At 41.2% G+C, this 12,835-nt stretch overlaps 1 protein-coding gene and 1 long non-coding RNA gene across 3 annotated transcripts in view; one reads left to right on the top strand and one right to left on the bottom strand.

Moving 5' to 3' along the window:
* Positions 1-10,462, bottom strand: part of slc30a2 (solute carrier family 30 member 2) — a 122,755-nt gene extending 112,293 nt beyond the window's left edge. For both annotated transcript variants that reach the window (XM_038800033.1, XM_038800034.1), the window contains exon 1: positions 9,427-10,462. In XM_038800033.1, the coding sequence (XP_038655961.1) occupies positions 9,427-9,506 (80 nt within the window). In that variant the 5' untranslated portion in view covers positions 9,507-10,462. The remainder of the gene's footprint in view (positions 1-9,426) is intronic.
* LOC119967467 lies at positions 7,353-8,091 on the top strand. The gene is made up of 2 exons (XR_005460992.1): positions 7,353-7,547; positions 7,810-8,091. It is a non-coding gene; the product is annotated as an uncharacterized LOC119967467 (long non-coding RNA).
* Positions 10,463-12,835: the final 2,373 nt, after the last annotated feature.

The following is a 12,835-nucleotide window of genomic DNA, read 5'->3' as shown; positions in this document are numbered from 1 at the left end:
TCTGTCATTGTTTTTGTTTGGATCATGTTCAAATGTGGCATGTTGACAAAATTTTCTTCAGGCTCTTGCTTGATTTGCAACAGCAATCATGTCTAACCATCAACATTTGCATGTTGCTCCAATTTTCGATATTGGATATCGAATGTGTGTGCCGAAAATATCAAAGACCATCTCTGTAACCTTCTAGCTGCTAAAGATTGTCATCAAGCATTGGTGATCTGTCAAGAGAGTAAAATGACGTCCATAAAGGTAGTGGTGAAACCTTCTTACTCCAACTCTAATGCTCAAAGCTTCTTTTTCTAGCTGAGCATAATTCGTTTCAACGCTAGTCAGAATTAGTGAGGCGAATGCTATCGGCCATTCCTTTCCTGAAGGCATAATGTGCGATACAACTGCACCAGCCCCAGAGGGTGATGCTTCACAACCAAGTTGTAATTGGGATTGTAGTGAACCACAGCTCTGAGTTCTTTATGGCTACTTTCACCTCTTTACATGCATTTCCGCATCCTTCTCTCCAGTGCCATACCTATTGGGCAATTAACAAACTGTGTAAAGGTTTCAATTCAATTGCTAAATTTGGAACCGTACTAATTGATCAATCCCAGAAATAACCTCAGTTGCATCACATTTGAGGCCTTGGTATTTCTAAGACTGCTGTCATCTTTTTCAGCTCCTTTTGCAAGCCATCTTTATAGATGATGTGACCCAGGTAGTTTATGGATGCCTTGAAAGAGTCACACTTTCCCTTTTAAGCTCAGAGTTTTGTAAACTTTTTAGTGCAGCTTCCAAATTTTAAAATGTTTTCGTTCACTTGAACCAGTGATGAGAATGTCATCTAGATAACACTCATTTAGCCCACTCAGAATTTGATCAGTGGACCTCTGAAAATAAACAGGAACAGATGTTGTCCCAAATGGAAGACTTCTGCGCTATGATAGTGAATAGTGGCTGTGATTTTGCAGCCGCATTCATTTGTAAATATGCCAGTGAAAGATCAATTTTACTGAATATCTGCCCTCCTGAAAGTCCAGCAACAAGTCTTCAATCAGCAGCAGTGTATAGTGGTCTGTGTATAATACTGGGTTTATAATTGTTTTCAAAAACCCACACGTATCCTTACTGAACAATCATGTTTTAATACAGGAACTACTGGTGTCATCCAATCACTTGTAGCAATCCTGTTTGAATTAGCCTCTCCAATTCTTCTTCAACTTTTGGCCTGATGGCTTATGTTACAGTTCTAGTTTTGAGACATTTTGCCGTACTGTTTGGCTTAATTTTGAGTTAAAATCCCAGTGTGGTTTCAGAACTGGAAGATCAACAATTGGCATCATCTTCCCAGTACGGCAACTGCAAGAGAAATGCAGAGAAAAATGTACAGAAATTCCTACGGTTGGGCGGTGGTGTGGGGAGAGGGATAGGAATGGTTGTAAAGCAGAGATTCTGGGTATGTCTGCCTAAAGAGGGAGTCAGGGAGTGGTAAATATGTGCGTGTGTTGGATAGCAGCAATGAGCTTCAGGGAGTAACGTGGCCCATTGAGGGAGCAGCGCATGTCAGTGGGGTGAAGGAGGCAGATTGTAAATAAAGAATTGAACAATCAAATATTGTGGTCGGCACAATCATTTAACAGACATTCAGGCCACTGCGGCTCAATTGAGGCTTTCTGTGCCATCCCACTCCCACATCTCTAATCACCCAACTCCTCTTGTCCTCACTACTCCCTAACTCCTCCATCTTCAACACCAGGTGTTAATGATAGCTTCACATATCTACATTCCACAATCACCAGCAATCTGTCACTTGATACTGAAATTAACAATTTAATCGCAAACGCTTCAGCTGGTATGCCCAAGATGAATAAAGGAGTGTGGAACAACAACAACCTGACTACACCAAACTGCAAATCTACCAAGCCTGCATCGTCAGCGTACTCCTCTACAGTGGTGAGATCTGACAACATATGCTGAGCAGGAGAAAAAGCGGAACAATTTTCACCTTCGCTGTCTAAGATGTTTCCTTGGTATCTCTTGGCGGAATAATGTCAGCAACTCAGAGGTCCTGGAGTGTACTAATTCCATCAGAGTATATTCATTGCCATGCCAACATTGTCTGCGCTGAGTCGACCATGTTCACCAGATGGATGATGACCATACACCCAAAGACCTTCTATATAGAGATGATTTTGCCACTGAACCATAGTCTCCTGGGTGCCTTCTGGGATGAGGGCACCTGAAAGTGAGATATGAGGTGACGATCATTGACACTGTCAATTGGAAGAAAGTCGCTGATGGCCATGACCTTTGAGGGCCTTTGTTTGGAAGAGCACAGGAAGAGGTGATCAGAAACAAAAAACTCAGCTGGCCGAGAAGAGGGCCCAGAGAAAACAAAGGCCAGTGATTCGTGTACTCAGCCCACTGTCAGCAAATGTGGCAGAGACTGCCATGCCAGAGTGGGGCAACATTCCTCACATCAATCCTATGGCCAACATCAACTAATAGGTTTTGCTTTTGATTATTGTTCAGGTGGTACCTGCCCACAGAAACGTCATTATACATGCCAATGGCCATTACCTCCAAACTAGATATATATCCTTCATTGTGTGGAAGTCAACTGTGCCAATGTTAATTTAAGAAGAAGAAACACTGGATGAAATATTAGTCAGTGACCAGGACTCTCCTTTGCACCCGTGGTTCATAACCCCATTGGGAAACCACCTAACAGAAAAGAAACGCTGTTGTCTGGGTGACTCAACATCTGTTTGCTTCCTTGGCAATCATCTTCACATTCAAGAAAAGTTTGCCACGCTAAGAATATGTGTAAAATCTCATTTTTGTGATTATCTGGGGCCCTGAAGTCACACCAAGTGATGCTTGACCATAGAGTTGACACCGCGACATAAACCATTGTCTGACAAGATGGAAGGCTGCCAGTCAGGTATGGGGAATGAAGTCAAAGAGATGCAAATCTGAAAATACAAACCAATATTGGTAGAGGAAGTTTAATGCTTCATTTTGAAACCTTTAGAGTATGTGTTTTGATCTTCTGCTCCTCTTCCAGAGTTATATTTGAAGGGTCATGGGTTGAAGAATTGGACATAGAGGTCAAAATGCCTGATTTGCAGCATTCCCAATTTTCCAGTGATTCATTTGAATTACATCACAGAATTTTGCTCTTTAATCCAAACTCAATTCTGTTTGGATAAATGGTTTGCATCTGATATATTGACCCTTTATTTTTCCTTTCAGGTGCTGGGATGATATTTTGCATTTTATATTTTTACTCATTTCACCTTTGCCGTTTTTGTTCATTTACCTGAAATTCATTTGGAGATAATATTTTAAATTATTGTGCAATTTGTGTCTTTGTAGTGACTTGTTTATGATAGTCCATAATTGTGATCACACAACTGTGGAACAATAATTTATTTCAATAAAATGGATCCTCTTTTGGATTGACAGTGCTTGGATCCAACTCGGACCTTAATTTGTTCTACATCCAACCCAGGTACATGGTGCTCCTTAATGGGAATTGCAAAATTATTAACGGCTACAAACAGAAAATATTTGTTTTATCAAATCCAGCAGATTCAACAATTTGAAAGGCAATTGAACTACCAGCTAGCATTTTACCAGTTACCAAGACACGTTACTGTTTTACCCTTTTTTTTTTAACCCTTTTGGGCATTGAATCCTCAGGCATGACATTGAAATACTGCATATTCTGAATGGATAATTAGGAAGAATTTGGAACTGTAACGTTTTTGTCCAAAATTGTCAAAGCGTAAAATAGGTACAAAATTCAAATCATAATGGAGCACTAAACGTGGCAGAATATTGAAGAAATGCAAAATATCAAAGTTAAGAGTAAAGAGTTGGAGATTTTAAATTTGAATATTAACTTGAGAACTGACAATTGAAGATAACTATAGTTAGGCCAGAAACAAATATATTTTCATCACTACGTAGTTGATAAATAAAGTGATACTAAAATAAATAGAAAGGTCCTGATTTCCTCTTAAGTTACATCTGAAAATCTGCATAGCTAATGTGAGTAGTGGCATGCCCAATATAATATGTCTGCAGGTACATTAAGCTGAAGGTCAAATTATAGAAATAAAACTGGCCCCATGCTAAATAATCCACCTTTGGACTACGTTCGTACCTATATAAAATATGCGATTTGACTTGCTTTTGAACTACATTGTAGTTTTATGTGCTTGTAACGCTTTGTGATTTTTGGTCCCTTTAATGCATATTGATGCCTTAGTTGGTTTTTGCAAAGTTTTCCAGCAGTTAAGAGTTTGGCATGTGTATCAAGCAAATGGGTTTCCTTCGTTATTCTTGATGGTTATTGACATTTACATTCCTTTGGGGTTTTGAAACATGTTGCACCATTTCAATCAGAAGGAGATCATGAATGCCTTTGTACAGATGCTACCACATTTTGTCTGCACCCATCACTAGCTCATTCCCTGCATTTATAGATCTCTCCAGCATTTCTTGGATATGTCTGAGGATACATTGTCCATACTTCTGTTCACAAGGGTTACTCTAACACTGTATCATCTGCTGCAAGGTAACCTGCAGTCAATATGGTGAACAAGTCCAGCTCTTAATTTAAACGGCAAGATTCCCACAGTACGAAGCTTACATGTCATCTTTCTAAGTCTCGAAAGGGGAACATCTGCAATATCAGGCAGTTTGCAATATACCCCTATACCAAACAGCTGACAAACGCTATTTTTGAATTAAACACCTTCTCACTGTTCTGGATTTCCATCAACTGCAGGGTAGTGCAGTGCACTGTGCACCCTTGTGTGTATCAACATTCCTCACATCAATCCTATGGCCAACATCAACTAATAGGTTTTGCTTTTGATTATTGTTCAGGTGGTGCCTGCCCACAGAAACGTCATTATACATGCCAATGACCATTACCTCCAAACTGGATATATATCCTTCATTGTGTGGATTCAAGAAGAAGAAACACTGGATGAAATATTAGTCAGTGACCAGGACTCTCCTTTGCACCCGTGATTCATAACCCCATTGGGAAACCACCTAACAGAAAAGAAACGCTGTTGTCTGGGTGACTCAACATCTGTTTGCTTCCTTGGCAATCATCTTCACATTCAAGAAAAGTTTGCCACGCTAAGAATATGTGTAAAATCTCATTTTTGTGATTATCAGAGATTGTGATACTTATCAATATTCAAAGTTTGATCTCTGAAAATCTTCATTTTTGTGTCTTTGTATTTCCAACTTATATGTGCATCAGCATGCAAATTTGATATGCAAATTTGATTTGAGCATATCAAATACAGGCTGTCAGCTAAAAAGAATAAAAACTGATGAAAGAAAACCATGAAGAACTGTAAGAAAATACTTCACCAAATCAGGAACGAAGGAGCCAAACCAAAGCTGAAATAATTGTGAGCACTGAGTGCTATCGTGGCAAAAATAATTTCATTTAATCCACTTAGTTACTATTCCTTAGCATTGTGAATCACAAATGGTGCCTTACGTATTTTAATGAGTTCCAGTTTGTGAAGAAGTTTCCTATGCAATTGGGTCCCATTGGATTAATGAAGTGCCAAGCATTTTCTATGTTCTCCAGATGACTGTGGGCGATTGTGGTTCCTATTCTCCACGAATACATGTTCTACAATATGACCACAGAAAGGATATGGGATCGCAGATAACTATTGCACACAGGACATTATATTGCTTACACCTGGATACCTTGATAATACTCAAAACGTTCTGCCATAGTTTAAATTCTAATTTGCTCTTCATATATTTTGAATTTCCATTTTTTTTTCAATAGCAAGCATTATGCGCTTAATCATAACTTACAGCTTATCGGCAAAGTAAATAAAGAATACATAAATTAAGTGATAATTTTACATTATGTTTATTGTCATTTTACAATTAAATAATTGTAAAGCAGATTTAATGTTGACAGATGTTATACAATGCTGCAATGTCTCATTATTTGTGTGAATATCCCAAATACAGTATTAGAAGATACACTGTGGCCCAACTATAGCTCCAAAGATACTGATTCTGATTTCTGGAGCCTATCTCCAAGTCAGTCAATCAGTCAGTAATGCAGTAACCAGACCTTTGCAATTGATAAACACATTACTAAGTCTGGTGACTTCGTATTCTGGCTAGATTCAGTTCGCTTTACAAGGTTCAGCGTTACAATTGTTTTTTGAAATGCTCCTTTTAGATACACATGCAATTCAGGTACAAATCTTTTGCTACAGATAAATTAAAATTATGCAACAGTATTTAGTAATTTTCCATTGATTATTGGGACTCTTAATAAGAAATACTCTTGCTGAATTTTGAATTATATCCTCTGGACTATCATTTTCCGGAAAGGTTTTTTTTAAACAATGCCGAGGATACTAGCCTAGTTTTCCTTTTTGTCTGGCCTGGCTTTCAACATTTGATGTGATGAACGTCTTCCTTATGGCGAAGATTTCCAATGTTATACAAATGTGCTTTTTGCTCGCCACCAGAAAATCTCACTTAGACAACATTGAGCATTTTCAAGATTCTTTGGATTAAGGAAGGGTGCCTGCCACATTAAAATTTTGGAGTCGGACAGATCAGCACATCAACGGAAAATACTTATTCATTTTATGCAGAAGGCAAGAAAAATGGTGCTCTGCATTTAACTAGTAAATTCAAACATGCTATTAGAATGTTTCCTTTCTTGATAGATCAGTTCATCCTTAAACTCCTCATATCTGTGCTGTGACGCATCTGCATCTTCGATCTCCTATCCCCAAATTAAACCTTCGACGTGTCTTTCAGAGCTGGGGTTGAAATCTGAAATGATTTTAGATCTTCAAGTATTATTTTGGGGTGGGCGTGGTGGACGGGAATGATAATAGCCAGACAGAAACACGCCTAATCTTCACACAATAGACAGCAGACCAATAATTATCAATCTGTATTGCTTGGGAATATAATAATGAACACGTTTTCATCTTGGATTAAAATTTGATCATTTCCTAGTGGGTATCTCAACTTCGGCCAGTATTTCCAATTCTGTAAGGTTCAATATCGGGACATGTAAAAGAAACTACCAGTGTTGTTTCTCAATGTAATTACATCGTGTTTATTTACAATACAGGGAGGAGATTCGCTGATTTCAAAAGAGCATTCTGCCAGATAAATTAGTTATTGATTTGTCCCCCAGCCCCGATACGGCTGGTTTCACGCAGCAGCTTGGGTCTAACCCACAGCTAAAGTGCAGCGACCTTTCCCGAGTTCGTTATAAGTCTACACTAGGCGTCTATATTTCTAGCTCTGAAGCACGCCAATTGGACAGAACTGCCCCGGACTGAGTAGATAATCAAGACAACCCGAGAGGTGGTATGCGGTTAGATGCTGTTCGACAAACGTGTTTGAATTTCATTGGTGAGCCGGTATCAAGATGAGGGCCAAGGTACAATCGGAGTTACAGGGCACCTGCGACCAAGAAAGTATCTCTTCAGCTCGAGAATGTTAGCAACAATCCACGGCTCATGGTAACTTACTCAATTAATCAATGATTACTGTCCAAGATGCTGCAATCATATTGGCCCGTGTTGCAGTATCCATGGAGTAGTTGCCATATACCACGGGCTACATTTATGAAGTGCGCAGTGTTCAGCTGATTTTTAAAAATTCTTACCCAATAACAAAGCACCGGATGAAGTACAATCGCCCGTCAGTTTCTTTGGTTAAGCTATGAATGGAGGCACGTTTGGCAATGGACTCCAGATGCTAACTCTGTTTCTCTCTCCACAGATGCTGTCAGACCTGGTGGGTTTTCCCAGCACTTTCTGGAGTTTTTAAAAATTGGCAAATAGCCTAGCTTATTTACTAAATATTTAAAACCATAGGCTATAGCCAATCGTTCCCAACGTAGAAACTGTCCGAATGCATGAAGAATTATCAGGAGACTCCACTGTGACATGTGGAATCATTTATCGTGTGTGTCAAGTTATAGTCAAATTGCTATTACAATATGCAGTGGTAAAACGTTGCTTCTTCAACTTTGCGCACTGAGGAAAATAAAAGGCAAATATTTATTATTGGCATGCTGTCCTGTGATTCAATTCATAGATCCTTGCTTTAACATGGTGTTTTGTCAGTCCTATGCTTCTTATCAGGTGCAGCTGAAATTGTGGTCAACATTTTCAATCTGAACAATCTGTGAACAGATTCGAAGTGTCGAATATTTTGAAAGTAATCCGGTATTTGTGCAATTTCTGCCTTTCAGAAGCAAACGGTTCAGTTACAACTTTTCGAATAAACCACGTAACAGATGGGAAACAAAGTGTAGACGTTTTAAATAAATATTTGCATTAACGGTGAACGAATTTCTAAAATCCTTCTTACATATTAGCATTAATCATTAGTATTGCCTTTTTCATTATCTTGTGAATGATCAGTTCCCCGAGCTATTAATCACAGACTGTCTGAAATGAAACCAGGCGTGAAAATGATTTTCTTCACACAAACTGCTCTTGCAGGGGACCATGCCGAGTGTGGCTTTTAGCTCAATGGCAGTACAAACATTGAAACCCAGCTGGAAATCTGCATTTGCTTCGTGTGAACATGTGAACCATAAAAGGTACATGTAAAGTGTGTGTTCAAGCTAAATTAAAACAAATGTCCAAGTATGTAGTATGCATTAATTGTGACAAAGATAATAGTCAATATTGAACCGTGCGTTTATTGCCCACCGTCTACCGGAGATAATCATCATGGTTATAAACGCAGCCACCGAATTGGCCACGTTCTCCTGCTTGCGCACCAGACTGCAGATTGTGATAACGCTCCCAAGAAGACACATCAACTGGTTCCAAAATCTGCTCAGCCGATTTCCTTTCAAACGACAATTAATCCAACAAAATCAAAAGTGGGGAAAACGATGGCCCCAGAATTGAAACGCACAGGCGTACACGATTGCAGCGCTCCGGTGAGCCGATTAAAAGTCCAACCCTCATCGTTTGACTTCAGACCTAACAATTGTCACGTTTACCTGTATCGCCCCGCGTATTTGCTAAACATTTACCCAATTTACTGAATAACGAGCTAGCCAAACATTTACTCACAGCCAACCGGAACAGCATTGCCTCAATGTAATGCCAGCTCGCTTAACATAAATGTGCTTAAAATGTCAGAACGCCAATTGTGTGAGATAGCTGAGAACAGGGGGGAAATGCATTCCACATTCACACGTCTGGTTATTGTAGCTGAATAGCCGAGAGAGAGCAAATTTTCTTCCAATTGATCCACTGAGCATTAACTGTACACCAATGTATGAATGCACCGTAACCTTTCTCACAGCAAGCACATTCCAAGCTGCAATAACTGTACAGTAATAATGACAGCCTGCTCCGCTTTTTTCCCCCTTACCTTTTCAGGCGTAGACTATACATCCTCGCCTTATTTTCCGTGATCAGATTAGCTTTTTCTGAATCCACAAACTGATCCATATTTCCAACTGTCACAATGCAGCACAGTGGAACTTAAAAAAAGCACCAACCGGATATCCTTTTGACTGAGTTAAATCACTTCGGTGAAAATTCCCTGTGTTTGAAAGTCATCTCAAATAATCACTGAGTTCGGGGGGAAGGGGCAAGGTTTCCTCTCGTGCGGTTAGCACCGGGTAAAGTTTGTGCCGCTCGGCTGAAGCTCCTGTGCCTGAGGGGCTCTTTCCCGCTGTGCTATATGTTGATAGGAGAGTGAGTCGTGTGCAAAGGGCAATCCGAGCGGCTTTTTGACTGGAAGGAGCTGGAAAACTGCACACTGTGCGACGTGTTACCCACACGGCTGTCACATCTTTCAGACCCGGGGCTGCTGAGGCGCGGCGGAGACTTGCCTTCCCCGGAGACTGACAACAATAATGCACCCGGCCAGCCGCCTTCTGCGGGCGGGTTGCGAATGGACCCCAGCTCCACAGGACCGGTCCACTGGATGCCCACTTTCACAACATTTCTGCCGCTTCACTGCAAACTTATTCCGTCTTGTTTGCCTGGCTGAGTAACACAGGGCGTGCAAACCTGAATTTCAATTGCACCGGGGTAGCCTCGGAATGCAGTCACTTTCCATTGCATTTTAACACAACACGCGCGAGGAGTCCAACAGGTATGATTATGCCTGTAGAAAATAGCTATCGGGGGGCGTACATTCAATCCAGTTTTATTTCCTTTGCAACACGAACCTCTTTAACTGAAAGGGCAGAGGGAACCATATAGTGCAATGTCTCATTTGGAGGGTGAAGGAAGAGTCCGCCGTTCTCGGGAGGCGAGCAGGGACTAATGCCAATCTCTGCAGCGTCTACCCAATTGTCATTCCTCCCTCCAGGATTCCATGTGATCACTCTCATTGTCCCCGCTTTGGTGCCTTCACATGACCTTTTCCCAGCTGGCATGCATTTCATCATCTGTTGGGGGATAATGATCTGCCGCCATGCCGTATACAATACTACAGTCTTCTCATAGAACTCTGTCCACTCAACACCTCAGTGTTGTTGACTGCATCCCACCCTGCTGGCGGGAAACAGCCTACACCCCCCCCCCCCCCCCCCGGACATCTTCGTCAAGGTTCGCCTGTCAGTATGGGTACTGAAGTGTGAGCTGGACACTGGCCTCAGGGACCATCTTTTTCACGCCTGCACGATGAATCACCTCCTTCAGATAGACCGCCAAAAACACATTCAGCTCAACAATGTCCCCTTCTCATGTCTCTCTCTGTGGAGTGCAGAACCTGGCGCAGTAAAAACACATTCTCCTCCTTACTACGTCCTATTAGATTTGGATATTTGCATCATGGAATGGACTTCGAGGGCAGGGATGGCCAGCTCCTCGGTGCTGAGGCTTTAAAATGCATGAAATAGGAACAGGCATGTGACCACTGAGCACAGCTATCATAATGGGCATGATAATCAATCTGTAAACGACTGAATTTTGATGGAAGTATTATTCACACAGCTCAAATAGGCACAACACTGCACTATGCAGGGGGAAAGAATGTAGCACTCTGTGAAGCCTATTCAAAAATCAACGCCGGCATCTTCACGTCATATTCAAAAATCGGTGGATGTCATAGTTTGTCACACCATGCGCTTCTATAAAAATTAACCTCACGTTCAATGCCATTGCTTTCAGTCATGCTTGATAATACATTAATGTTGATGTTGCACTTGTCACTGTTGATCTATGTGCTAATATTTGGCTGTCATCTTTATTATAAAGCCTTGCAGATCATTGGAAAGTAGACCACACCTTCTACGATGGTTTGATATTTTGTTTTTTAACCCAATTCCCAGTTTTCCAGCTACTCAGCGTCCAATGTTGGAGTTTTACCTGGTCTTCCATCTGTTGCTCGTTATGCTTTCCTTATTTGCTCTGTTTTAATTACCTTTGCTCAAGAGTCGCCAGGTATCTTTGTGATACCACCACAAGGTTCAAAACCGAATACTGATCAATGACTCGATACACCAGTTAGTAAGTTTGAAATCAATGCACATGTATTTACACACACAGTCAATTATTACTCATGCACAAACTCTACTCACTAAACTACAACTACTACTAAAAGCCTATACTTAGCTTCGGGCGCCCACTCAGTCAGAGGAACAATGGCCGTTGTCCGGTTCTGATACTGCTGGCATCGAACTGGTATAGAATAGTAGCTAGGAGCGCCTATCTCGTAGCGTGCGTTGACCTTAGACTTACTTGGCTGGTGCTTGGCGGGCCTCTCGTCGCTGAGAGCCAAGGCCAAGATGAAGGTGAAGAAGAAGAGAGCGATCTGGTCTTGGGGACTCCTCTTTATACCCCAAAGGGTTTTGCGCCCTTCTGGGCGGGCCTTGAACTTGGCCCTAATTAATTGGACCATGTCCCAGTCATTTGTATTGATTCTGTCCAATAAAGGGGTCATTGCTTGATCACTGGGTGGGTCCTAGGTAACCGTTGGCCTGCCTTTGTTTTAGTCTCCACTGGCACCGGGGAGTCTGCTCTGGTACCGATTGCCTAAATGTTTCTCTTTTGTCTCCGGAGATAGCTCATTACTATGCTAATGGCTTGTAGTATCAGTTCTGTCTGGGAACTGCAAATTCCAATCCACAGGCAAACCTTGCACCTGCTTGTTTTCCTAGCATTGTCCATTTTTCCCTGTACTCTTTGCAAGTGTCCATTTTGAAATCGGGACGTGGCCACCCCAGGTGGCTACACTTCCTCCTTGTGATCCTCAACACGAAGCGTGAAGGATCACGTTACTGCATTGTCTTCGTTCTCTGACCAAGCGGGGCACCCATGACTAGGCTCTACACTGACCTAAACTATGCAACACAATTCTACCTAAACAATTTTACATACATACATCATCAAAACACTACGGGGCGCTATGGCATCAAGGCATGCATTACAAAATTAAAAAACGGGAACCTCTAACTAACCTTAATAAACCATCCTCTCTCAAACAATTCAAAAATATTTTAATATCTTAACTGGACAAAAATAGCAGCATACAAACTTATCTGGCTTGGCAGTCAAACACAGAGATCACATTTCTTTATTGAAACAAATGAAAACGCACAAAACAAAAAAACTGATGCACTTTAATCCATGTCAAGGGGTTCGGGGGTTTGGTGAAAACCGAAGATAGGGGATCTAATTCTGCATACTGGGGTGCGAGAGCGGTAGGCTCTCCTTCGCCATTTCCTCATTCTAATTGTCTGCACGACACTGCAAAGTATCGCCAGTGCTAAAAGTGCTTCTACGACATATGAGAGTGATACACTTATCACACCAGGTTGGGGTAC

Source organism: Scyliorhinus canicula, chromosome 6, assembly GCF_902713615.1.
Source record: "Scyliorhinus canicula chromosome 6, sScyCan1.1, whole genome shotgun sequence".
NCBI classification, from domain to species: Eukaryota; Metazoa; Chordata; class Chondrichthyes; order Carcharhiniformes; family Scyliorhinidae; genus Scyliorhinus; species Scyliorhinus canicula.
The sequence above is the reverse complement of the archived record's forward strand: the minus strand, read 5'-3'. Positions and strand labels throughout refer to the sequence as shown.